Source organism: Scyliorhinus canicula, chromosome 18, assembly GCF_902713615.1.
Source record: "Scyliorhinus canicula chromosome 18, sScyCan1.1, whole genome shotgun sequence".
Classification (NCBI taxonomy): Eukaryota; Metazoa; Chordata; class Chondrichthyes; order Carcharhiniformes; family Scyliorhinidae; genus Scyliorhinus; species Scyliorhinus canicula.
This window is the reverse complement of record NC_052163.1, coordinates 7,829,241-7,855,134: the sequence shown is the minus strand read 5'-3', so window position 1 is coordinate 7,855,134 and position 25,894 is coordinate 7,829,241. Positions and strand designations below refer to the sequence as shown.

Here is a 25,894-nt window from a genome sequence, read left to right as displayed (position 1 = left end):
CTGCTTTCTCACTGACATTCCCTCCACCATAAGGTCAGGAGTGGGGATGCTTGTTGATGGTTGCACAGAGTCTAATGCCACTTGCAGCTCCTCAGGTACTGAAGCAGCCTGTGCCTACGTGCAGAAAGACAACATTCAGGCTTGGGCGGATAAGTGGCAAGTAACAATCACACTACAAGTGCCAGATGTCATGACAGCCTGGATTAATGCGCGGTCAATTCCAGCCCCACGTGTCCTGGAGTCACGACACAAGTGGCTTAACCAATACTTCTCAGAAAAATACCCTAAGTTTTTGGCCCTCAGCTGCCCAATAATTAATCACCAGGTTTGTAAATGTAAACACAAGAACTATAATGAAATATGCAGAAAATATAACTTGTTAACTAATTCTTAACTCCCTACTTTAACTTGCCCCAAACCCTCTACACATATACACACACACACACACACACACACACACAACAGACAAACACATAAACACAGAGAGGAAGAAAGGGGCAAAAGGCAAAAGAGAAAAAGAGTCCTTGCTTCAGATGGGTGCTGCTCCTCTTCAAACCTTGCTTCAGAAAAACAGCACCGACAGTCTTTCTGGGGAGAGAGAGGGGGAGAAGGTCTTGCCTTTCTCTGCAGCCTGTAATGGTTTTCCTGTAGATTCACTCATTCAGGTTCTTTGCAGCCGCAGGAGTACAGCCTCCCTGGAGTAACACGGAGGAAGAGAATAGGATCTTGCCTCTAAGTTGCCAGCAGTCAAACTAAAACCTTCAAGTCTCTGAGAACCTTAAGGAGTTGGAAAACTTGGCAATTGCAGTGTCAGATCATGCTCTGCATTGGGTGGATATGGTACTGGAAAAGGGGGTAGCACAGAGGCCGAGGTGGAAATTAGATGTGGGACTTTTGAGGGACCAAGCGTTCTGTGACAAAATTGAAAAGGTAATTGAGGAATATGTAGGTTGTCTGGGAGGCTCTGAAAGCGGTGGTGAGGGGTGAGGTGATTTTGTTTAAGGCCAGGGTGGACAAAGGGGAGAGGTTGGAGCGGCAGAGGGTAATAGATAAGATGTTGGAGGTGGATAGGAGTTATGCAGAAGATGAGGACCCAGCGAAGTTGGAAAAGAGGAAGGAACTACAGGCGAGCTTTGACCGACTATCTACCAGGAAGGCAGTGCGCCAACTCAGACGAGCAAGGGGTGCAGTTTACGAACATGGAGATAAGGCGAGGGTATGTTAGCAAGTCAGCCCCGGAGGGAGGCAGCGGTAAGGGAAATTGATCAGGTGAGTGATAGGACAGGGAAGTTGGTGGTGGCTCCGGATCTGATTAACAAGGTCTTTGAGGAATTTTATGAGAGGTTGTACAGGTCAGAGCCACCTGGGTTGGGGGGGGGGCCCGCTAATCACGTTCATATGTTTTGGTCCTGTCCAAAGCTAGAGGATTACTGGAAGAAGGTTTTTAGGGTAATCTCTAAAGTGGTGCATGTGAAACTGGACCCGGTGTCGGACCAGCCAGGGTTGGAAACGGGTGCGGAGGCAGATGTTGTAGCCTTCGCCTCGTTGATCGCCCAAAGGCGGATCCTGATAGGTTGGAGAGCAACCTCTCCACCCTGTGCCCTGGCGTGGCCGGGGGGCGGGGGGGGGGGACCTGCTGGAATTCTTGACTCTTGAGAAGGTTAAGTTTGAACTGAGGGGAAGGATGGAGGGGGGGGTCTACAATTCATGGGCATTATTCATTACGCACTTTCAAGAACTGGATAATATTGAACATTAGTTGGGGCGGGTAGGTGGGAGGAGGGGGGCTGTGTGTGTTAATGGCGACTATGGGTGATCCCTAATTCCTTTTATCATTTGTTTGTGTGAACATGTGGGCTAATGTTTGGGGTTTGGTAGGAGGATGGGATCGTTGTTATTGATATGGGGATTTACATATTTGTTACTGATTATTGTTTATTGTTGCCGGGTGTAAATTTGACTCTACCGTTAATGCAGTGGCCGCAGTGTGTACCATCTATTAAGATGAATTACGGCAAGCCACCAAGTCTCCTTTCTAAACCTGTTAGTTCTACGAGAGGATGCAGATGCATGGAAATATACCATGACTTGCAAGTTTCTCTCCAAGTCACATATCATCCTAATTTAGAACTATACTGTGGTTCCTTCACTGTTGCTGGGACAAATCCCTTCCTGACAGTACTGTAAGTGTACCTACACCATATGAACTCAGGCTGTTAAACAAGACGGTTCAATAACACCATCTCACAGGAATGGGCAACAAATGCTGACTTAGTCAACAACCCCCACAATCCACAAATGAAGGAATAAATCTATTCAAGTTACAGGTACCATGGGGCAGGGTAGTGGGGATGTGGACAGTAAGGGAGGGAGGGTGCACAAAAGGGCAGATTTGGAAAAATTTGGAATTTGGGAAGGGGACAAATATTGAACAGAAAGCAATTAGGGATGGGGTGTGGTCCTGAAGTATTTTAAACATATATTTCAACGGCAAATATATTCCTCAAAGGCAAAAAAGAGGGTCCATCCAATAAACTGTCCTGTGAATAAAACTGAATTTGAAATTAAAAGTTAGCATCTGATGGGCAGCACAGTGGCGCAGTGGGTTAGCACTGCAGCCTCATGGCACTGAGGTCCCAGGTTCAATCCCAGCTCTGGGTAACTGTCCGTGTGGAGTTTGAACATTCTCCCCGTGTCTGCGTGGGTTTCGCCCCCACAGTCCAAAGATGTGCAGGGAAGGTGGATTGGTAACGTTAAATTGCCCCTTAATTGGAAAAAATGAATTGGGTAATGTAAATTTTTTTTTTTTAAATTAATGTTAGCATATGATAAAATTAGGACTAAGGGTTAAAGAAAATGGTGAATATTGCAAATCCATAAGGGCTAAATAAAATAGGGAATAGCTGGCAACAGAAGGAAATAGGTAAGGAAGGACTTTGTTAAGATCTCCATGGGGAACCTATAAACCAAAATAATCAAACTTACACATGAAGAAATTCCCAACTTTTAATAGCTTTTACTTTAGCATGAATTAGAATCAACACAAATAAACATTAATTTATAGGCAAATGATACAGAGAGGTAAATTTCACTTTAAATAGTTAATACAATTGGGACAGGGGCAGGTTTAGCTCACTGGGCTAAATCGCTGGCTTTTAAAGCAGACCAAGCAGGCCAGCAGCACGGTTCGATTCCCGTACCAGCCTCCCCGAACAGGCGCCGGAATGTGGCGACTAGGGGCTTTTCACAGTAACTTCATTGAAGCCTACTCGTGACAATAAGCGATTTTCATTTTCATTTTTTTCATTTCACTGTAGCAGTGACTAGCACTGCTGCCTCACAGTGCCAAAGACCCAGTTTCAGTCCCAGCCCCAGCCCCGAGTCACTATCCATGTGGAGTTGCACATTCTCCCCGTGACTGCGTGGGTCTCACCCCCACAACCCAAAATGATGTGCTGGGTAGGTGAATTGGCTATGCTAAATTGCCTCTTAATTGGAAAAAATTCCACACACAAGCATGGCACCTCATGCAATATCACAGTCTTTCCAACTAAATCAATCCAGCCCTCAAGTCTCATTCACCAGCAGACATGTCTGTTAACAGAGTCCAAGCCAGTTGGTGAAGTCAAAACCAGGCTGCAAATCTTTACTGAGCGACTTAATTGCCTTTGTTCAGTCTCATACATCTCCTCCCACATCCAGTGTCACAGTCGTCCCCTATTTATGTTATCAAAATACTTAATTAAACAATGTCCTTCACCTGTGTATTTTAATGATATAAACAATATAATTAACATACTGTGAACAGATTCCCTTATCTTTAAGCAATAAACTTGATAATACACTCAAATCATTTCAAACCAAATCAAAGAGATAAAGAATGATTTTCCACCTTTTGCTTAATCCATCATCAGACAAGATGCCTCTCCTCCAGGACCTCCAACAAGTTCTTCAAGCAAGCATTCCTTTTTGTTAAACAGTTTGATAATTGGTGAGTTGCCCCATGGTACAACTCCCTCAGTTCCCTCATTTGGGGACCCATTTTATCTTGGAGATATCTTTGTTTGCTAACATTTCTTTTATGCTAGCAAGGTCAATTCTTAACCTTTTCTCAGTCACACTTTATTGAATATACAATACCCAAAAGAGCAATTACCCAATCAGCTTTGACAAAGTGTCAGCCAGACTCAAGACATTAGCTCCCTTGTCTCTCCACAGATGCTGTCAGACCTGCTGAGATTGACCAATATGTTCTGTTTTTTTACCCAATCGAGAATGGTTATCCTCATAACATCAATGGGCAAACCTTTCTCACTGTTGTTGGGAAATTGTGAGATTCCATTATTAAGGAAGCATTAACAGACCATTTAGAAAGTCAAAACCTAATCCATCAGAGTTAGCTTGTTTTAATGAAGGGTAAATTATGTATATCTGGACTTCCAGAAGGCATTTGATAAGGTGCCACACAAAAGGTTAATACGCAAGGTAAGATCACATGGGATTAGGAGTAATCTATTAGTTAGATAAAAGACTGGCTAACCGACAGAAGATGGGGTAAATGGGTCTTTTTCTGGTTGCTAAGATGTAACTTGTGGGGTGCCACAAGGTTCGATCTTCGGGCCCCAACTATTTACAATCTATATTAAAGACTTGGATGTGAGATTAGAAGGTACTATAACCAAATTTTGCTAATGACACTAAAATAGGTAGGGTAGTAAGTTGCAATGAGGAAATACATAATTTACAAATGGATATAGATACATTAGGGGAGTGGGCCAAAATTTGGCAGATGGAGTTTAACGTGGATAAGTGTGAGGTTATCTATTTTGATCGGAAAAATGGAAAGGCAACTTTTTATCTAAATGGAGGGAAACTTCAGAGTGCTTCGGTGCAGAGGGATCTGGGTGTCCTTGTGCATGAATCTCAGAAAACTAGTATGTAGGTACAGCAGGTAATAAGGAAGGCAAATGGAATTTTGGCCTTTATAGCTAAAGTGATGGAGTATAAAAATAGGGAAATGTTGCTGAAACTGTACAAGGCATTGGTGAGACCGTACCTGGAGTACTGTGTCTAGTCTTGGTCCCCTTACTTGAGAAGGGATGTAGTTCCATTGGCAGCAGTTCAACATAGAACATACAGTGCAGAAGGAGGCCATTCGGCCCATCGATCTGCACCGACCCAATTAAGCCCTCACTTCCACCTATCCCCGTAACCCAATAACCCCTCCTAACCTTTTTGGTCACTAAGGGCAATTTATCATGGCCAATCCACCTAACCTGCACGTCTTTGAACTGTGGGAGGAAACCAGAGCACCCGGAGGAAACCCACGCAGACACGGGGAGAACGTGCAGACGCCGCAAAGACAGTGACCCAGCAGGGAATCGAACCTGGGACCCTGGCGCTGTGAAGCCACAGTGCTATCCGCTTGTGCTACCATGCTGCCCTCAGAGGCGGTTCACTAGATTGAGTCCAGAGATATGGGGTTTGTCTTATGAAGAGAGATTGAGAACTTAGAGGCCTATACTCTCTCAAGTTTAGAAGGATGAGAGGAGATCAAATTGAAGTATATAAGATGATAAAGCTATTGACAAAGTAGACGTAGAGCTGATGCTTCCTCTTGTTGGGGCAATCTAGAACAGAAGGTTCTAAGGGTTAGCATTTAAAACAGAGATGAGGAGAACTACTTCTCTCAAAGGGTCGTTATTCTGTGGAATTCATTATCCCAGAGTGCAGTAGATGCCGAGCAGTGAGTAAATTTAAGGAGGTGATAGACAGATTTTTAATTAGTAATAGGTTGAAGTGTTATGGAGAACGGGCAGGAAGTGGAGTTGAGGCCAAGAGATCAGCCATGATCATATTGAATGGCAGAGCGGGATCGAGGGGCTGAATTTCCCACTCCTTTTTTAAAAAAAATTTAGAGTACCTAATTCATTTTTTCCAATTAAGAGGCAATTTAGCTTGGCCAATCCACCTACCCTGCACATCTTTGGGTTGTGGGGACGAAATCCACGCATTCACGGGAGAATGTGCAAACTCCACATGGACAGTGACCCAGAGCCAGGATCAAACCTGGGACCTTGGCGCCGGTGAGGCGGCTGAGCTAACCACTGCATCACCATGCTGTCCTTGAATTTCCCACTCCTGCTCCTAGTTCTTATGTTCTTATATAGAAATTCCCTCAAAATGTTTGATAAGTAAAATATCATTACTATTGCTTCTACTACAGGCAGTGTTTTTACAGCTAAGGGGCTTTTAACAACCTTTTTATTTTTTCGCTTCCCAGGCCAATGGAAAACATGTTATTCTTTCCAAACATAAATATGGTCAATCCTGCTGTACTAGAATATCCATCCAGAAGAATAGCATGTGAAGCATTACTAAAAATGATTAACTTAATATCTCCTTGATCACCCAAAGCTGAGGATTTGAGTGCACGTTTCTCTGAATTTAATTCCTTTAATGTTTTATTTCCTCTCAGAACTTACTCAAGTAGCATGTATCAACAACCTAGGGTGGCAGGACTCTAGAAAGCGTGATAGTAGGCCTTTGTGCCACACAGTGTCATAGGCTGCAATGCGATTGAAGGAGATAACTCCAGTTTTCAGGCGCTTTTGAAAGCTACTTTAGATGTGGGTGGTGAGGGTAAGTGTCTGGTCTTCTGTGCTGCACTCCTTATGGAATCCAGCTTGTTCTATGGACAGTGTATCCTCCATGGTTGGTTGGATATGATGCAAGATTATCCTCTCTAGCAGCTTATAACACATGGATAGAAGAGAAATTGGTCTGCAACTGGAAGCTTCTTTAGGGTCCCTGCCAGACTTGGGCATTGCAATGATCTGAGCTTTCTGCCAAATTTTTGGCAGTTGCTTTTCCTGGATGATTCTGGTCAGGAGTACAGAGAACCATTTTGTTGCCACAGGGTCAAGTTGCTTAAGGGATTCAGTGTAGGTTTGGTCATAACCCGCAGCTTTACCAGGTTTCATCGTGCTGATTGGACCTCCATAAACTAATTGATAGGGACTGTAGCTCCCAACCCTTTGAAGTGAATTCTTCACAAGTACTGCCCACACCAGGGCAGATGTCAGAATTAGTTCACTTTGTTCCAATCCAGTGTCCCCTATTTTATTTATTTTTTAATAATATTTATTGTCACAAGTAGGCTTACATTAACACGCATTGAAGTTACTGTGAAAATCCCTAGTTGCCACATTCCAGCGCCTGTTCGGGTACACTGAGGGAGAATTCAGAATGTCCACATTACCTAACAAGCACATCTTTCGGGACTTGTGGGAGTACTTAATTAAACTCCTGAGTGTCTTAACAATATAATTAACACACTGGGACAGATTCCCCTTTCTTTATACAATAAACTTTAACACACTCAAATAATTTCAAACCAATTTTTTTAAAATTTAAATTTAGAGTACCCAATTATTTTTTTTTCCAATTAAGGAGCAATTTAGTGTGTCCAATCCACCTACCTGCACATCTTTGGGTTGTTGGGGTGAAACCCAAGCAGGCACGGGGAGAATGTACAAACTCCACACGGACAGTGACCCAGGGTTGGGATCGAACCCGGGTCCTCAGCGCCGTAGGCAGCAGTGCTAACCACTGCGCCACCCTGCCGACCAATTTCAAACCAAATCAAAGAGAAAAAATGAGTTTCCACATTTTGTATAATCCATCATCGTCTATGGCATCCTACTTCCAGGACCTCCAACAAATTCTGCAATCAAGCATTCCTTTTTGCCAAACAGTCCGATAATTGCTGACTAATGATGGCTCGTTTTACCTTTTCTCTCACAGTTATTATATGCTCGCAAGACCAATCCTCAACATTTTCCCTCAATATCCTGGGGGTTACCATTGACCAGAAACATACTTAGAAATTCTGTGACTACAACAGCAGGTCAGCAGCTAGAAATCCTGGGGCGAGTAACTCATTTTGTGATTTGCCAAAGCCTGTTCACCATCTACAAGGTACAGGTTAGGTGTGTAATGGAATACTCCCCATTTGCCTGGATGAGTGCACCTCTATCAACACTCAAGGAGCTAGACACCATCCAGAACAAAGCAGCCTGCTTATTTGGCAGCCTATCCACCACCACCAACATCCACTCTCTCCACCACCAACACACAATGGCAGCAGTGTGTACCATCTACAACCTGCACTGCAACAATTCACCAAGGCTCCTTCAACAGTATCTTGCACTCCCACAACTCTATCACCTAGAAGGACAAGGGCAGCAGATGGGAGGGAACACCACCACTGCAAGGTTGACTCCAGGCGATATACCATCCTGACTTGGAAATATATCACTGTTCCTTCACTGTTGTTGGATCAAAATCCTGTAACTCCTTCCCTAACAGCACTGTTGGTGTACCTACATCACATGGACTGCAGCAGTTCAAGAAGGCAACTCACCACCACCTTCTCAAGGGCAATTAGGGTTGGGCAATAAAACCCTGGCGTAGACAACAACGCCCACATCCCGTGAAAAAAATAATCTATCAATAAATATATAATTAACATACAATAGAGATGTTCTTTCCAAGGTCCAGGATACCCTTAACAAGAAAAAGGTGCATGTCAACAAACGCTTTCTCACATGAATCACATCAATTCTAATTGTGTGGCATTTCAAAGGTTCCTTTTCAACCTACCAACCAACTATACGCAATCTGAGCCTCTGATACAAACTCACAGCTCTTTTTCATGCCTAAATTATTAGTAACACTTTTTAGGATTCAGTCCCTCATTGTTTGCTTCCCCAAGAACATCTGGAATTCTATTGTGTAAATAGGGGCAGAGAGAATGAGGCTGAAAACAAGTAACATGAAGTTTGTACAAAACATGATTGGACACAGTTAACATACGGTATGCATTTTTAGATGCTGTATAAAAAAGGATATTAAAGCCTTAAAATTTTCTCTGTAGCTTCATTGGGCTGATGTTAGGGATTGGAAATTACCATGATAAACACAGACATCAGATACTGAGACTATTTTCATAAAAATGGGCGGCACAGTGGTCTCAGCGCCAGTAACCCGGGTTCGATTCTGACCTTGGGTGACTGTGTAGAGTTTACACTTTCTCCCTGTGTCTGTGTGGGTTTCCTCCGGGTGCTCCGGTTTCCTCCCACAGTCCAAAGTTAGGTGGATTGGCCATGCTAAATTGCCCCTTAGTGTCCAATAGATTTGGTAGGGTTATGGGCATGTGGCAGGGGAGTGGGCCTGGGTAGGGTGCTCTTTCTAATGATCTCCTTCTGCACTGGGGAGTCAATGATTTCTGTGAAAAGCAAGTAAGCTAAGAGGAGATTTGATTGAAGATTTATAAATTATGAGGAGTTTTGATGGTTGTAATGAAATGGAATGAAAATCGCTTATTGTCACAAGTAGGCTTCAATGAAGTTACTGTGAAAAGCCCCTCGTCGCCACACTCCGGCGCCTGTTCGGGGAGGCTGGTACAGGAATTGAACCGTGCTGCTGGCCTGCTTGGTCTGCTTTAAAAGCCAGCGATTTAGCCCAGTGTGCTAAACCAGCCCCTGTATGATAGAATATAGAATACAAATTGTGGAATGGGGCGACACAGAGGCACAGTGGTTAGCACTGCTGCCTCACGCCGCTGAGGACTTGGGTTCGATCTCGGGTCACCGTCCGTGTGGAGTTTGCACATTCTCCCCATGTCTCTGTGGGTCACACCCCCACAACCCAAAAGATGTACAGGGTATGTGGATGGGCCAGGCTAAATTGCCCCTTTATTGGGGAAAAATAATCGGGTACTCTAAATATTCAAAAAAGAAATCAATTTTATGGCAAGATCTATCAACGGCTTTGCAGCCGAAAAGCACTGCGGCACGGCCAGCAGATACCGGGCAATCCCTCTTCCAGGATCTACCCGGCTCGCTATGTCTCGCAAGATTGCATTAGATCTCACGAGACATCGCGATGTGAATCCCACCCATTGTGGGTACGATCACTTTCTGGCAAATCTACATATTAGAATGAAACAGCTCGTCTCACTAATATGCATTCCTGAGTTCTAACCATGGCATGGGATCTAACTCGGAGACCTCAGGTGAGCACCATTCACTGCTGGTCTCCACAAACTGGGACCATACAGAACGGCACACGTGGGGTTTCCCAGGGGATCGGAGGCCACAAGGTGCTTGTTCTCTGGGCAAGGTGGCACCCTGGCTCTGCTAGTGGCACCCTGGCAGAGCCACCTGGGTGCCATCCTGGCACTGCCAAGATGTCCAGGTGGCACTGACAGGCATTGCCAGCGTGTCAGGCTGGCATTTTTATGTGACGGGGATCGGGCCCGGGGTGCCCTGCGCGGATGCAGGTGGAGCGAGGCCCCCTTATAGATGAGTTGGGGCTTGGGGAGAGTTCAGAGGTCGCGTTGGGGGGGTTGAGAGATTGGGTTGCCATTTTAAAATGGCCTCCCTATCTCTCCCTGCACTGAGGAGGTCTAGCGAGCCGAGCTTCTCAGTGCAGAAACGGGACTAAGTGCTACCTACCCACTGAGAATCCTGAGCTACCCAAATGGCCATTCGATAGCATGGTGTGGCGCTTCGAGCGCCGGGAAACAGTCAGCAAATCGCACCGCTGTGGATCTCTGTTCCCATTTGGGTAGATCACGCCCTTAATCTCTGATTTGAATCAACAAATGAAAGAACTATTGTCATTTCAGGGATTGCTAACAAATTACAAAGCTACTGTATCTTGCTAACTTACATATCAAACAACTATTCATGTTGCCATGTATGTAGACAGCTGGTCTCTCGAGAAATTATGGATATTTTCTGGATCATTTTATACATCGACCGCTCTCCCAATCAAAGTCAAAAGAAAATATTCAACCATAGCTTTTTTTTACTTGCATGCTTCTGTCCATCTGAAGTTGTAGATAATGCAGTAATCGACCCCATTGAACGCATGACGAAGCTCGGTTTCCAGTACAGAAAGATCACAAATTATAACATTGGCAGTCTCCACGCAGTTTGAAGTTTTAAGAAACACAAAGTTATTCATAATTTGGCACAAAGTAGCACTAAATCAGTACTTTCCCTCGGAGACGGGCTCCAAATATTGCTAGTAAAGGAATGGTGCATTTTCAAACTAGGTAGAAGTTTTCCTCTTCAGCTACCCTAACCTGGGATTGCTTGTTGCTAATACGGGATATACAAACAAACTTTTCTGGGATGAGGATGCTGGTGCTATCCAAGGAATTGGGGTTAAGGCCTACTTAAAGAATTATTATCATTATTATTACTGTTGGGTCATGAAATAGAAAAGATAACATCACTTAAAATAGTGCGGGGAGAAACTAGGTACAAATGTGTTAAACATACATGCAACAATCTTACTGACAGTAATTTAGAGCCTTTTATCCTCATGATTTCAGTTATAATTTTATTATGTGATGAAGCTAACCAATTTCTCCTTTAAACAAAGCAAGTGAAAGTAATAATATGTTTATTATGGTGCGGCACGAAAATCCACAGCATTTTGGCCAGCTTAATACATGTCATACCTGTTGATCTAGAATATTAACGAACCGCAGACAAATAAAAATGTAGCAACATGCTTGTTTTCATCTGCTGTGCCTCAGACTGAATTCCATGACAATTATAGATCCTGAGAAAGTTTGAATCTTCTCTGCATTTGGCAGCTGATAAATACAGTTTCAAATATTTTCACAGCTATTATCGCGCTTCAAAGCATTTACAAACCTAAGCAAATAGTCATGTTTAAGCAACTGGGATTTTCAGTTATTGTTTTCTTTACAGACTGTAGCTGAACTTCAGACTACTATTACATCCTTAAGGGAAGAGAACAGCCGACAGCAGCTGGCTGCAGAGAGACAGCATCAAGAAGCTGTGGGAAGATTTGAAGATGAGAAGAGGTTGTTGATTAGAGATAATGATAGAGGTATCAAGGTAATCAAAGGGATTTTTAACACCCTTGTGTTCCTCTTGTACTGCAAATGCTGATGGAGGTACCATCTTATCTGATTGTTGTGGTATTGGAGCGTAACAAGGTTTGTACATCCAGCCAGGCAGAAAATATTTCATAAAGCAACTCGCTTTCTCATGAGATTCGCTCAAATATTATTTACCCTGCCTTCTTGTGGTTCTCAGTCCAGGACTGACATAAGCTGTCAATGGCTTCTCCCTATTTGCTCCCACAGTCGCCAATGGTGTACCCAAAGGGCTGACTTTGATCTCTCCTCACCCAGGCGCAGTCAGCTCCTGGGTGTACATGCCAGTGTCACCTAACTTTACCTCACTGCCTCCTTCCTGGACTCAGAGGTTGTTCACACACTTTGAAACGAATTGGCAAAAACTGCAGAACTTGGCAATCAGAAACCAAAAACAGGAGAATGATGGGAACAATCAGCCAGGTCACTTAGTGTGTGTGGAGAGAGAAACAATCAGCCAGGCCAGTTAATATGTGTGGAGAGAGAAACAAACAGATCAGTTAGCATTCCAAATGTAGACCCTTTATGTAAGGACAAATTCTCAGATTGTCTGTCTGAAATGAAGATTTAGATTAACCAAAATTTCCTCCCAATGTCAGACATTTTACATCGAAATTTCATTACAGGAACTCTGTCCATTGAGTTCTAAATCTATCTTCCATTACATGATGGAATGGGTAGAAACGTCTTTCAGGGAAAGCTGGATACAAGCATTAATCATAATCTCATGAATCTTATTTCTCCCCAGATCCCTGGAATTACCTTTCCATCTATTCTTTAAAGTTTATATGATCTTAGCTCCAATTACAAACTTAAATCATGCATTCTACAGTAGTACGACCCTCTGTGAAAACGAGATGATACTGTTTTCTGCTGCCGGCCCTCCCCTCCTCTTGTAAGACCACCTCGGAGAGAGCTCCGAGGATGCCACAATCGATGTGTCACAGCTGTCATCCCCACCCTCCACCAGCGCAGAGACACACATCACAGTGGGAAACGTTAGTCGTCAGGCTTCTGGGGCACAATCTGGTGAGCACTATACAGTTGCTGATGTGCATCAGATGGAGGCAGGAACCCCCAGACGAGACAGCAGTTAGAGGACCTCTGGATCCCAGGACCCAGCTGGGTCCCAACCAGATATTGAGCCTATGAAGAGGTATTCCCAGAACTGATGAAGAAGTTAAGGAGCGACCGGGACATTCACAGGGAGCTGTCAGTGGCACTCCTGCAGGTCTTTACCCGATAGGAGGAGTCCCGAGGCTACGGGCGCAGGAGATGTTGCCAGCAATGCGTGGCACTGAGGCCAATACTTGCTAGGGTGGTGACCGCAGTCGAGAATCTGGTTCACAACGTCTGCAGCATTAGTGGAGGTTACCAAGGCATCACGCAGTCAGTGACTGCCATGGCTGAGGGTCTCGGCAGAATGTCCGACTGACTGGGTATGTGACCCAGTACCAGGCTGACCTTGATGAGGTGCTGCGGGACATGTCCCACTCAATTGCCAAGGCGCTGCAGAGCATGTCCCAGTCACTGCGGGGCATCCCCAGGGTGTCGACACGATGGTGCAGAAGGCACAGCGGCAGCCGGGGCTTGAACCAGCTGCCCCTCCATTCCGAGGTGAACCCCAGGGTCCTATAGGGATTGACCGGGAAGATGGGGCGCTGTGTGCCAATCCAGACCCATCCCGTGGCGACCTGCTCCCCCGAGTTCCACCCCTCTGATGAGGCTGCATTTCGCAGTCAGCACACGGGACTGGATGGCATGGGTGCATGTGCAGCTGACGTGCATCGGGGTCCTCCGGCTCCAGAACCCCCGGAGGACGCCTGCCACGGGCATCGAACGCCACGGGACGTGGTAAGCAGCTAACTACCTTCACTATGTTCTATGTTCTATTTCTGATGTGCATCCTGGAGACACACTTAGACATAGCGGTAGAGCAAGAAAGATAAAGCATGTTGAGGATTACTGAGGGCACTGGAAGAGGGAGGGTAGGTGAACTAGACATTCTGAATTCATCCTCTGAACAGGCACATAGTGTGGCGACTAGGGGATATTCGCAGTAACTTCATTGCAGTGTTAATGTAAGCTTACTTGTGACACAAATAAAGATTATTATAGGTAGGGGATGAGGAGGGGGTAAGTGGGTGATGGAGAGAGTGGGGCGGCACCATTGGGCGGGTGGAGCATTGTTGGACCCGTGGTACATTAAAATCCCGTCACCACAACTGGTATGATGCCTTTGTCACTTTCATCCACAATGCGGGCTGACCTCCGAACCCTTGGTCCATCTCTCCAGGCCTCCTTGGCCCTCCAGGCTTGTCGGACTCTCGCCACTGCTGCCTATCTTGCCGCCTTTGGCTGGTCCTCCAGTTCATCCCTAGATTCGTCCTCCAGCCTCTGCTGGTCGCTGCCTCCTCATAATCCCCCTCGTCCTCCTCCACCCCAACCACGTGTTCCTCATCCACCATCTCCAGCACTTCCTCCCGTTGTGTCGGGCACATCAGACCACCATAGAGCGAGTGACCCACCAGGTGGTGTACTGCAGGGCGCCACCGGAGCGGTCGTGTGATCGGAACCGCATTTTGAAGAATCCGATTCACCACTCAATGACAGCCTGAGTGGCCACATGGGCCTCGTTGTACCGGGTGTCCGCTTTGGTCTTCGACCTCCGTACTGCTGTCATTAGCCAGGTCCTCTGCAAGTACCCCTTATCCCCCAAGAACCAGCCGTCCATCCTGGGGTGGTCCTCGAAGAGGCCAGGGATGTCCGACTGTCCCATGATGTAATTGTCGTGCACATTCCCTGGGAAGCAGCCACACATGTGAATGATCTGCATGTGGTGGTCACACACGAGCTGTATGCTGAGGGAGTGGAACCCCTTCCTGTTAATGTAGTAGGGCACTCCCAGCTGGTCTGGTGCGTGTAAGGTGACATACAGGCAGCCTATCAGCTCCTGGACCTGGAGCATCCCAGCGAAGATGGAGAATCCTGCTGCTTGGGCATCTTGTTGAGCTTGGTCCCTGTTAAAGTTGATATAGTTTTCCACCCGGACAAACAGGGCATCCGTGACCTGTTGGATGCACCTGTGGGCTGTGGCCTGCAAGGTGCCACAAAGATCCCCGCTCGAGCCTTGGAATCATCCCGAGGTGTGAACGTTCAGGGCTGCGGTGACCTTGACAGCCACAGAGAGTGGGTATCCTCCTCCCCCATGTGGTGCCAAGTCCCTGTGGACATGGCACAGGTGTGGCACCGTCTCCTTGTTGAGGCAGAGCCTCCTGCGCCACACACTGTCCGTTATCTGTTCAAATACTAGCGACGCCTGTACACGTTGGGCCGTCGCAGGTCTCCCACTCTGGCTCTCACCCTGGCCTGATGGGCGGCCGAGTCCTCAGAGTGTGGGGTCCGGCACATGGGCCGCTGCCCCGATTCTCTGCAGACGCTGCCACGGCTGCCGTCTCCGGCATCTAGCCGCCCGGCCGAGCAGCAGCACCACTAGGGCAAGTTCTGTGGGTCCAAAATAGTATCCATACTGTTCAGTATGTAAGGAATTGGGAGAGGGTGTTAGACTGACAAACAAAGGTGGCGTCTATGCCGGGACCCTACATTCCCTCATTCCCTCCAGAACACCCTGCCGACGGACTCCCAGCCACAGCGGACCCTCTCTCAACTGATCACAGACCCTGTACCTCTGACACCCACACATAACATAACCTGGACCAGACGCTGGTCCCACCTTCGTTGCATCCACCCACCCTCCGGTCGTGGACATGTCCCCAGAGCTGTGTCCCATCCCCTGTTCGACGTTCGGATGTTGATTGCTGCGTGTGTGGTGTGGCCTCTCGCAGTGTTCAGGCATAGTGTCCAGGCATCGCGGTCTGATTGGGATGCTAGGCAAGAACTCCCACATGCCTCAAGGCCCTGCTAACCACGGGAATCCACTCGGGATGAGTGTAGTGCTCACTTAACCACGATTACCTGGACACTGTGCCTAAACACTGCAGGAGGCTTAAGAGCAACCATTTTAAAGGTGGAGATGAGGAGAGTTTATTTTTCTCAGAGGGTCTTTGGCCTGTTGAAATCATCACAAGAGAGCAGTGAAAGCTGGGCCATTGAATATTTTTAAGGTTGAGTTAAATAGATTCTAGATTGACAAGGGAGTCAATGGATAAATGAGGTAGACATGAAAGTAGAGTTACGGTCACAATCAAATCAGCCATAATTTTAACAAATGGCAGAATGGGCTTGCGGGTAGAATGTCCCATTCCTGCTCCTAATTCATATGTACGTGGGTCGGGAAAGCAAAGCCTTGGTGCAGCTAGAAGACCAGTCACTGACCTGCCCAACACTAGATTCTGTAATGATTGGATATGATACTTGCAAGCAGGGAGGTTCTCTGTTAATTCCATTGAACCATTCCATAATTCAACATTGCACTTTGCCTGCAGAGATGTGGTCAATCATCTAACCATCAGTGGCCCAGCATGTACTCGGAATATAATGCATGATCAGCCAAACAACATTCAATTATCTTTTTTGTACATTTGAATTAATGGGGAACTGAATGCCAGTTCAGTTGAAGACATTTCTAAATGTCACATGCAATGTTATAATAATATAACCTGATTATAATATGCTATACAGAATCACTTCCAATGGTGATTGGCAATCTGTACACTTAAACAAGAACTAGGGAAGATAGAATTTGCATTTATTTAGCGACTTTCACAACCTCGAGCTATCCCAAAGTGCTTTACAGCCAATGAAGTACTTTTGAATTGTCACTGTTGTAATGTAGGGAATGCAGCAAACAATTTGTGCACAACAAGTTTCCACATACAGGAAAGAGAGAATAACCAGAGAGAGTGCTACCCACTGAGCTACAGCTGACACCTCATATAATTAGATTGTCATTATATCAATTACTATATGAGATTTTATTGCAGAACAAGTTTCCAGGCTCATTTTGGAGTTTACTGGTTAATTTACCTCTGCAGTGTTATTGAGCCAGAAACCAAGAGAGGTCGCAGCTTTTAAACCCAACGCCATGTAGAGTTAGTTGATCAGAGCTATAGAACTGCTGCAATGACCTCACCACTTCTCAATGAAGGTGTGGGCGTGGGAGGGTGGGGGTGTAATGTCCCATGCAGTTAAAATAGAATAAATAATGCTCGAAGACTGCTCCAGAGAGTTGCCAGTGCACGTGGAAATTTTGGCCCCACAACTTGAGAAGATGGGAGGAGAAATTGGGTAAATTATGAGAAACATTTCAACGTTATGAACTGGAGATCCATTGGACGTTGCAGAGAGAGAGAAAGGAAGCCCTGTCAGAGAAAGGCTGGTGTATGGAGAAACCATGTAGTTTAGATCCTAAACTATTATAATACGTACAAATCTAAATCCAAAGTTTTATTGGCAAGAATATTTGTGACTAACTACTCAGCATTCATTTGTTGTTATTATTTTCGAATATAGCTGGAGGCAAATGAATATTCCTTTTAACATGGTGACTGTAAATCTTTGTGATGTGGGAGAGATGAAAAGCTCTGCCAACATAATATTTGACCTTCAAGCATTTCAAATCACCTTGAAGCAAATTTGAGAGGAGATTACCAAGAAAAGCAAGTTGTACAGCGCAAAGTAGTCAAAATACGTCTGACATTGTGACAGTAACTCCTGTTCCTGATAAGAAATGAATCCCTGTACCTACTAATAAAGGATTCCTGTGGTGTTCTCTGGGATAAATGGCCGATAAACTGTGTTTGTTGGCAAAGTCTAGAATACTGGGAAAAGTACAAATGGTTCTACACTGCCTTCACTATGTATCTCTCTCCACTGTGGCTGTGATGCCCCTAATTCATCAACCATGGTATCATAGAATGGTTGCAGCACCGAAAGAGGCCATTTGGCCCAATGTGTTCGTGCCAGCTCTCTGCAAAAAAAATTCACCGAGTTCCACGCCCCCACCTTTTCCCCGTAGCCCTGCAAAATGTTTATCTTCCAAATCGCTTTTGAAAGCCATGACTGAATCTGCCTCCATCACAATCTAAGGCAGTGCAGTGCAGATCCTCAACACTCGAGTAACAAAGGGTGGAATTCTCCGTGCCGACCGATGCTGTTGTGAAACCCAGAGTGTTTCACGACGGCGCGGAGGCCGCTCCTCATCCCTTATCACCCCCCCCCCCCCGCCGGGAGGGCTAGGAGCGGCGTTCCGTAAATCTCGGCCGCCGGGAATGACGCGGCCGGCGCGCCTAATGACGTCAGCCGCGCATGCGCAGGTTGGCCGGCGCCAACCTGCGCATGCGCGGTTTCCGTCTTTCCCTCCGCCGCCCCGCACGATCAGTGGGCACCGATCGCGGACCAGTCCCCTCCCAAGCACGGCCATGGTGCTCACTCCCCTCTCCGCCCCCCACAAGCCACAAACGAACCTTTGGCGCCATGTTCACGCCGGCAGCGACCAGGTGTGGTTGCCGCCAGCATGAACAGGTCGGGAACGGCAGGCCACTCGGCCCATCCAGGCCAGAGAATCGCAGGTCGCCGTGAAAAATGGCGACCCGCAATTCATGGCATGTCGCAAAACGCGACACGGCATTTTGGGGGGGTGGGAGAATCACGGGGGGTGCCAGAGCGGCCCTCCTGCGATTCTCCCACCCGATCTGGGGAGCGGAGAATCGCGCCCCAAGTCTTTCCTCATGTCATCGTTGCTTTTACCGCTAATCAAGTTAAATCGGTGTCCCATGGTTCTCAATCCTTCCACCAATGGGAAGGTTTTCTTCCTATCTACTCTGCCCACACTCTTCGTGATTTTGAATACATCTATCAAATTTCCTCTCAGCCTTCTCTTCTCCAAGGAGAACAGCTCACCTTCTCTAATCTAGTTACGTAACCCAATTTTCTGACATGCATTTCTCTGTGGTAGCTCAATGGAGTTCAAAGGTTATTTCAATTCTTTGCAACTGTTTGTTTGACTGAGCTAGCTGAATCAGTTTTTAATTGGCTGTATTTTGAAAAAGCATCGCAAAGGAACAAAGCTTCATCTTCGGGAAGTCCAGAATGAGCGTTGCACTGTTCCAAAACTTGTAGTAACATTTTGCAGCAAATTGTGAAAGACATGAACCAATTTAAAATTTACTTGCCACAAATGTTCTGTGGAAAGATGGGTTTTTGTGATAATGTGCATTCAGGCAACATCACACTGATACAGAATGGTGGGGTGCAATTTAGATTCCCTACCCATCCTAGTTCCCAAGTTGAGAGCTTCAAGGGGAGGGAATGTTGCCTTTGATGGGTTCAATGCTCCCCTGCAGCTGCTAGCACAGGTTGGCAAATGGGACCTGCTGGCCCACACACCTGTGAAATATTTGAATAGGGCGATGAAGAATGGGGAAGTCAGTAAGAGAGGAATGGTTTATATAAAGCACTTGTGTATAAGGAAGTGTATCCTGAATAACAATGGCCCCATTTTTTTGGTACCCAATTATTTTTTTCCAATTAAGGGGCAATTTAGTGTGACCATGGCGCCGAGGTCCCAGGTTCCACTCCGGCTCTGCGTCACTGTCCGTGTGGAGTTTGCACATTCTCCCCGTGTTTGAGTGGATTTTGCCCCCACAACCCAAAGATACGCAGGGTAGGTGGATTGGTCATACTAAATTGCCCCTTCATTGGAAAAAAAATAATTGGATACACTAAATTTATTTAAATAAAATTGAGTGTGGCCAATCCACCTGCAAATCTTTGGGCTGTGAAACCCACGCAGACACGGGGAGAATGTGCACACGGACAGTGACCTGGAGCAGGATCGAACCCAGGTCCTCAGCACCATAGGCAGCAGTGCTAACCCCTGCAAAAGTGTGACGCCCCTAATGGCCCCAATATTTGTGAGGAAGAATTAGGTACAGGTGTCACCTGCTGGGGAACCTGGAAATGCCAGGCACACACAGGTCCTGCCGAAATTAATGGGAATTAACCAACATTTTTAAAAATAGTATCCTGCCCAGTGTCCAGCCAAATTGAAGACAGATAGCCTGTGAAGCAAGCAATTGTACAGGAGGTTAGCCTGAAATAGAAGGCAACAGCTGGGGACCACTGGATGGTCCTTAGCAGTTGGAGAACATAGGGGAAAGTAGGACCCACGGTCCAGCAGAGGGATAGGGGAAGGTGAAATCATGAACGCAGTATGATGGTAATGAAGATCTGAAGATTAGGGAGATTGGGAGCAATCTGAGAATCAGGTGAAGGAGAATGCAGTGGAGGTAGGTCACTGAGGAGATCAGGGAGGAAATGAAATCAAAACCGCTTATTGTCACGAGAGGCTTCAATGAAGTTACTGTGAAAAGCCCCTGCTCGCCAGAGATCGCAGGGCAGGAGAGATCGTAAGGAAGAAAAGATCACATGGGGGATTTCTTCACATTGGATCACATGGATAGAGGCAAAGGAAAGGCACATTTCAAAAAAAAATTTAGAGTACCCAATTCATTTTTTCCAATTGAGGGGCAATTTAGTGTGGCCAATCCACCTACTCTGCACATCTTTGGGTTGTGGGGGTGAAACCCACGCAAACACAGGGAGAATGTGGAAACTCCACACGGACAGTGCCCCAGAGCTGGGATCAAACCTGGGACCTCGGCGCCGTGGGGCTGCAGGGCTAACCCACTGCGCCACCGTGCTGACCCCTGGGAAAGGCACATTTGATGGGCCACGGAAACACTTCTGTTCCTCCTGGGACACAAGATCTTGTTATCTGCTGGATCTAGCTACTGGGTTTCCTGAGCCCTAGGGAACCCGCTGAGAAGTTGTTAAATTCACAAGACTTAAAAAATCTGAGGACTAGAGCCCTATTTAAATATTGGAATCATTGTCAGCCTTAGTGGGTAGCACTCTTGCTTCTGAGTCACATGATTGTGGATTCAAATCCAATTGCAGAAATTGGGTGCATAAATCTAGGCTGACACATTGGTGCAGTGCTGAGGGAATGTTGCTGTCAGTGGTGCCATCACATGGTGAGGTATTGAACCAAGGTCCAGCTGCCTTTTCAGTTGGGCTTTAAAGATCCCATGGCATTATTTCAAAGAACAAGAGGAATTATCCCCAATGTCCTGGTCAATATTTATCTCTGCAAATCAACTTCACAGAAACAGATCATCTTGTCATTATCACTTCACTGGTCATTATCACTTCACTGGTCATTATCACTTCACTGGTCATTATCACTTCACTGGTCATTATCACTTCACTGGTCATTATTACTTCACTGGTTGTGGGAACTTGCTCTATGCAAATTAGCTGCCATTTTTCTTCCATTACAACAGTGACTGCAATTCAAAAGTACTTTGTTGACTGTAAAGCACGTTGGAATGTCCTGAAGCTGTGAACGGTACCATATAAATTGACACCCTGGGCTAGTGCTCGGTTAATTCCGGCCCCACTTAACCCAGGGTCGTAACACAGGTAAAATGATGGGTGAAATTCTCCATCGGCAAATCCTGCAGCCTGTGCAATAGCAACAGGATGCATCTGTGTACGGATGCCTGCGATTCCCAGACAGGTCCCCACTTGGCCCCTGGAAAGACCTGGAGGCATAAATGTTCAGGGCAACCGGTACCTTAACAGCCACCAGTAGCGGGTATCCGCCTCCATGCTGCCGCAGTGCCAGGTGCGCCATCATCTGGTCTCCTTGGTTAGTCACAGTCTTTGGCGGCAGAGACGGTCTGCAATCTCTTCGAAGGTATTCACATGGCCTGATGTGGTGCCAGTTTCGTACCTCCTCAACCTGTTAGACGGCTAAAACTGGAGCCTCACTGGCTGGCCCCTGCTCTTCTGGGGCAGGCTCCTCTAATGCTGGGTCGTCCCCAAGCAGGCCCTATGCCTCCAGCCACCAGCGAGGGATCGGAGCATGGCTTCCCAATCAGCGCTGGCGCAGACCTTGATTTTGGCCAGATGCCCGATTCTGTGCCCGATCATGGCTCCATTTGTGCCATCGCCCGGTGGAGAATTTCGCCCAAGGTTTTATTTAAACTACCCGAGGTCCTTGGCTGAGCCCAATAAACTGCAATTACCAGGTTTGTAACTTTAACACAAATAAACTTTTAGTATGTACAGTATTATAATTAAACTGACAGAAATGTAACTGACAATCCACTACCACTTCCCAACCCCTCCTTCCTAACTACCCACACTGTCTTCTACAGACACACAAACACAGAGACACACACACACAGACAAACATCACAGAGGGGAAATGGTGGTGGAAAGATAAAGAAAATATTAATAATAAAACAAAAGGATAAAGATGTTTGATGCGGTGGGATGATTTCCAGTTAGTGTCTCTCCGAAGTTCAGCTTTCGTTTTGGTACTTTTTCCTTCTCAGTTTGAGATGTTTTTCTCTGGCACGGTTGTCTTCTTTCTCTGCAGATTCAGCATCATTTCAGGTTCACAGCAAAGGGTGTGCCAGGCACTCAGTGCTGTCAGAACAATAAAGCAGTTCTTTCACTCAGTAAGCAGAAGAGAAAGCGTTCCTTTCACTTCCAAGGTTTAAACACTTCAGTCCAGTTCTCTCAGAATGCATCATGCAAGAACCAATCACTGACTGTTGTCAGACAGGGCACTGTCCCTGATCAACCCATCGGTTGCCAGTTAACCAATCGATCCAACTTCCTCCAAATCTGGTTCCGTAGATCCACTCAGTGCCGAGGAGTCTGGCATCTCCTTTCTAAAAACAAAACCTGGGAACACCGTGTCCTGATAAGCAGGCTGCTTCAACTTTCAGTCTTCTGCTTAAAGGCACATTCTGATCATGAGTTCCACAGACCAAAATAACAGAAAAGAAATGGTAACAAAGGAAATAAACAGGAAGGACACTTACAAAATGGAAGTTTTTCTTTTATTGACCGACCTCCCCGGAGCGGGCTACTCGGCCAATTCCAGCCATGGTTAAACCAGAGGTAGCTGTATTTGCAGTAGTTTGGGGGTCAAGCTTAAAAGTTTTTACAAATCCAAACCCACCTCCTCGAACACAGTTCCACTTGTTAGGGGCATGGGGTAAAAAGTACTGTGGATTGGATTGGATTGGATTTTATTTATTGTCACAGTGAAAAGTATTTTTCTGCGAGCAGTCAACAGATCATTAAGTACATGAAAAGAAAAGGAAATAAAAGAAAATACATAATAGGGCAACACAAGGTATATAATGTAACTACATAAACACCGGCATCGGGTGAAGCATCCGGGGGTGTAGTGTTGATAAGGTCAGTCCATTAGAGGGTCATTTAGGAGTCTGGTAACAGCGGGGAAGAAGCTGTTTTTGAGTCTGTTCGTGCGTGTTCTCAGATTTTTGTATCTTCTGCCCGATGGAAGAAGTTGGAAGAGTGAGTAAGCCGGGTGGGAGGGATCTTTGATTATGCTGCCCGCTTTCCCCAGGCAGCGGGAGGTGTAGATGGAGTCAGTGGATGGGAGGCAGGTTTGTGTGATGGACTGGGCGGTGTTCACGACTCTGAAGTTTCTTGCGGTCCTGGGCCGAGCAGTTGCCATACCAGGCTGTGATGCAGCCAGATACGATGCATTCTATTGTGCATCTGTTTCTATGGTGCTCCAGTACATCCGGTATTATTGTTGTTCTTCTGTTTTAGCTTCGTTGGTCAGGTGCGTCAAAATGTTCTGCACCATCAGCCATATGTTTGGTTCTTTATGGGGTTTGTTTTGCTCATTCAAAGAGCTAAAAGACATGATGTACTGACGGACCACCTTCATACTGTAAGATTTTATGTGCAGGTTTAGTTTGCTGTTTAAAAAAAAATAAAAAGGGGCTTCCGATGGCGTAATGTAGGGGGAAGACATGCACGAGGTGGCTCCCACTGGAGTACTGTACTTTTTACCCCTTTTTCTTAGTATCGGGGCGTGTGTTCTTTTGAAAATCCATATAGATAATGGAATGAGGATCCTGCATGACTGAAATGCCCAGAAACGTCAGGGGAAAGAGGTGGACAGAGAAGCTCGTCAACAGAGTCAGAGGCCTCTCAAAGTTTGTCAGCAGGTAAAATGGCGGAGTCAGTCTCTGAGGCTTCGGACACTTCACTAACAGTCGAGGGGCTTTGTAGTATCTTGGCCAAGGAATTTAAAAACCACCAACAGATTGTGTCAGAGGTTCTCCGGAAATCAATAGAAGAGGCGTTGGCCCTCATCTGAACAGCTCTGGAGAAAACCAATAAAACCGTGGAAGCCCATGGAGCCACAATAAAAGATATGGAAGTGGCCCTTTCAAACCATGTTGATCAGATTACTTCATTGCAAGCTGAGATGTCTTCGATGGCTGAAGCAAACAAGTCTCTGAAGGCCAAGGCGGATGATTTAGAGAATAGGTCCAGGAGGCAAAAATTTGAATAGTGGATTTGTCGGAGGGGATGAAAAGCCCAATGCCCACAGAGTACTTTGCAGATATGTTCGGGAAAGTGGTGAGTGAGGGTAGACTCGCATCCCCTCCTGAGCTGGACCGTACACTCCAGCAGAGGCCCCATCCTTAGGATCCATCTCGTGTGGTAATAGTGAATTTCCATAGCTTCAAGGAGAAAGAGCAGGTTCTGGAATGAGCGTAGGAACATCGGGACTGTAAATGGGAAGTCCACACCATCAATTCTACCAAGACATAGGAGTAGAGCTGGTGAAGAAGACGGCTGCGTTCAATAAAGCCAAGGCCGCTCTGTATAAAAATGGAGTCCAGTTCAGGATGGTCTACCCTGCTCGGCTTAGAGTAACTTTTGATGGAAAGGACTATTTATTCAACGTATCAGGAGAGGCCAGCTCTTTAGTTCAAAAACATAAGATGGATGCCATATTTATTTATTTTTTTTTTGCTCTGTGTAAGGTTGAATCTTTACAAATTTTACAATTCTGGTTTCGATTTGGGGTTTAGTTCTATTTGGGGTCCTGTTTGTTATGAAATATATAGCTCCCTTTCACAGCACAATGTTTATGGGTTTTAGTATTTTGTTGTTTGTAGCCATTTTTCTTTACTCTAGTTGAGAGCTTCCCTGCTAACCTGTAGGTTAGCTAACAGGAATGGTTTTGAAGGGTTGGCTGCAGCTTATTATTGCAGATTTTTTAGATAATGAGCTTCAATTTCTTGTTTTCTTTAGTTTGGTTAGAGTTAAATGTTAGTGTTTGTGTTTGCCTTGCCTCTGTATGTGTATTTGGGTGTGTATGTTTTCAAGGGCAATAGCATATTGGGGAGTTGGGTGTGGGTAGTTTGTGACAGTGTCTGTGATTTTTATTTGTCCAATCTGTTGATTTGGTTTGGTGGCCCTCTTGCATGGGCCTGCTTGCTGTGCCATTTAAGTATCTTTTGGGTTCCATCTGTCTTGATGGAAATGGCTGACTCCGGATTGAGTGTGGGGGGGTGAGAGACACTCAGTTTGCTTGGTCACCTGGAACATTAGAGGGTCGAATGGTCCAGTGAAAATATCGAGAGTATTTGATCGCCTTAAGAGTTTAACCTGTGATTTGGTGTTTTTGCAAGAGACCCATTTGCGGATGAGGGACCAGACAAGGCTGCGGAAGGGGTGGATAGGACATGGGCGGGATTTCCCCCCCCCCCCCCCGGCGGGGTCTAGCCCCTGAAGTTTCGGAGGATTCCGCACCTTCGGGGCGGCCCAACGCTGGAGTGGTTCACGCCATTCCTTCGCACCGGAGTTGTCCACCCCGCCGGTTTTCGAAGAATCCAGCCCCATGTCTTTCACTCAGGTTTCGATGGTAGGGCCAGGGTGTGGTAATATTAATTAATAAAAGGATTGCATTGAGATTTTGGCCATTCATTTCCTTCTTTGAGGAGCTAGTCGCCACGACTTGTCAGGGGGTTAGTTCAGTGATTTTATTAAAGTTAATGTGTGCTTTTACTTTTTTTGGTCTCTTCTATCGTGCATTTC

At 46.0% G+C, this 25,894-nt stretch overlaps 1 protein-coding gene across 11 annotated transcripts in view; it reads left to right on the top strand.

The window, feature by feature from the left end:
- Positions 1-25,894, top strand: part of cep112 (centrosomal protein 112) — a 698,524-nt gene that overhangs the window by 544,535 nt on the left and 128,095 nt on the right. For 10 of the 11 annotated variants that reach the window (XR_005457964.1, XR_005457967.1, XR_005457965.1 and 7 more), the window contains one exon: positions 11,793-11,942. The exons of the other annotated variant lie outside the window; for it this stretch is intronic. Coding sequence is in view for 6 of the 10 variants with exons in the window: in XM_038777029.1 (XP_038632957.1) it covers positions 11,793-11,942 (150 nt within the window). In the remaining 4 variants the exon portion in view is untranslated. The remainder of the gene's footprint in view (positions 1-11,792; positions 11,943-25,894) is intronic. 11 annotated transcript variants of the gene reach the window in all.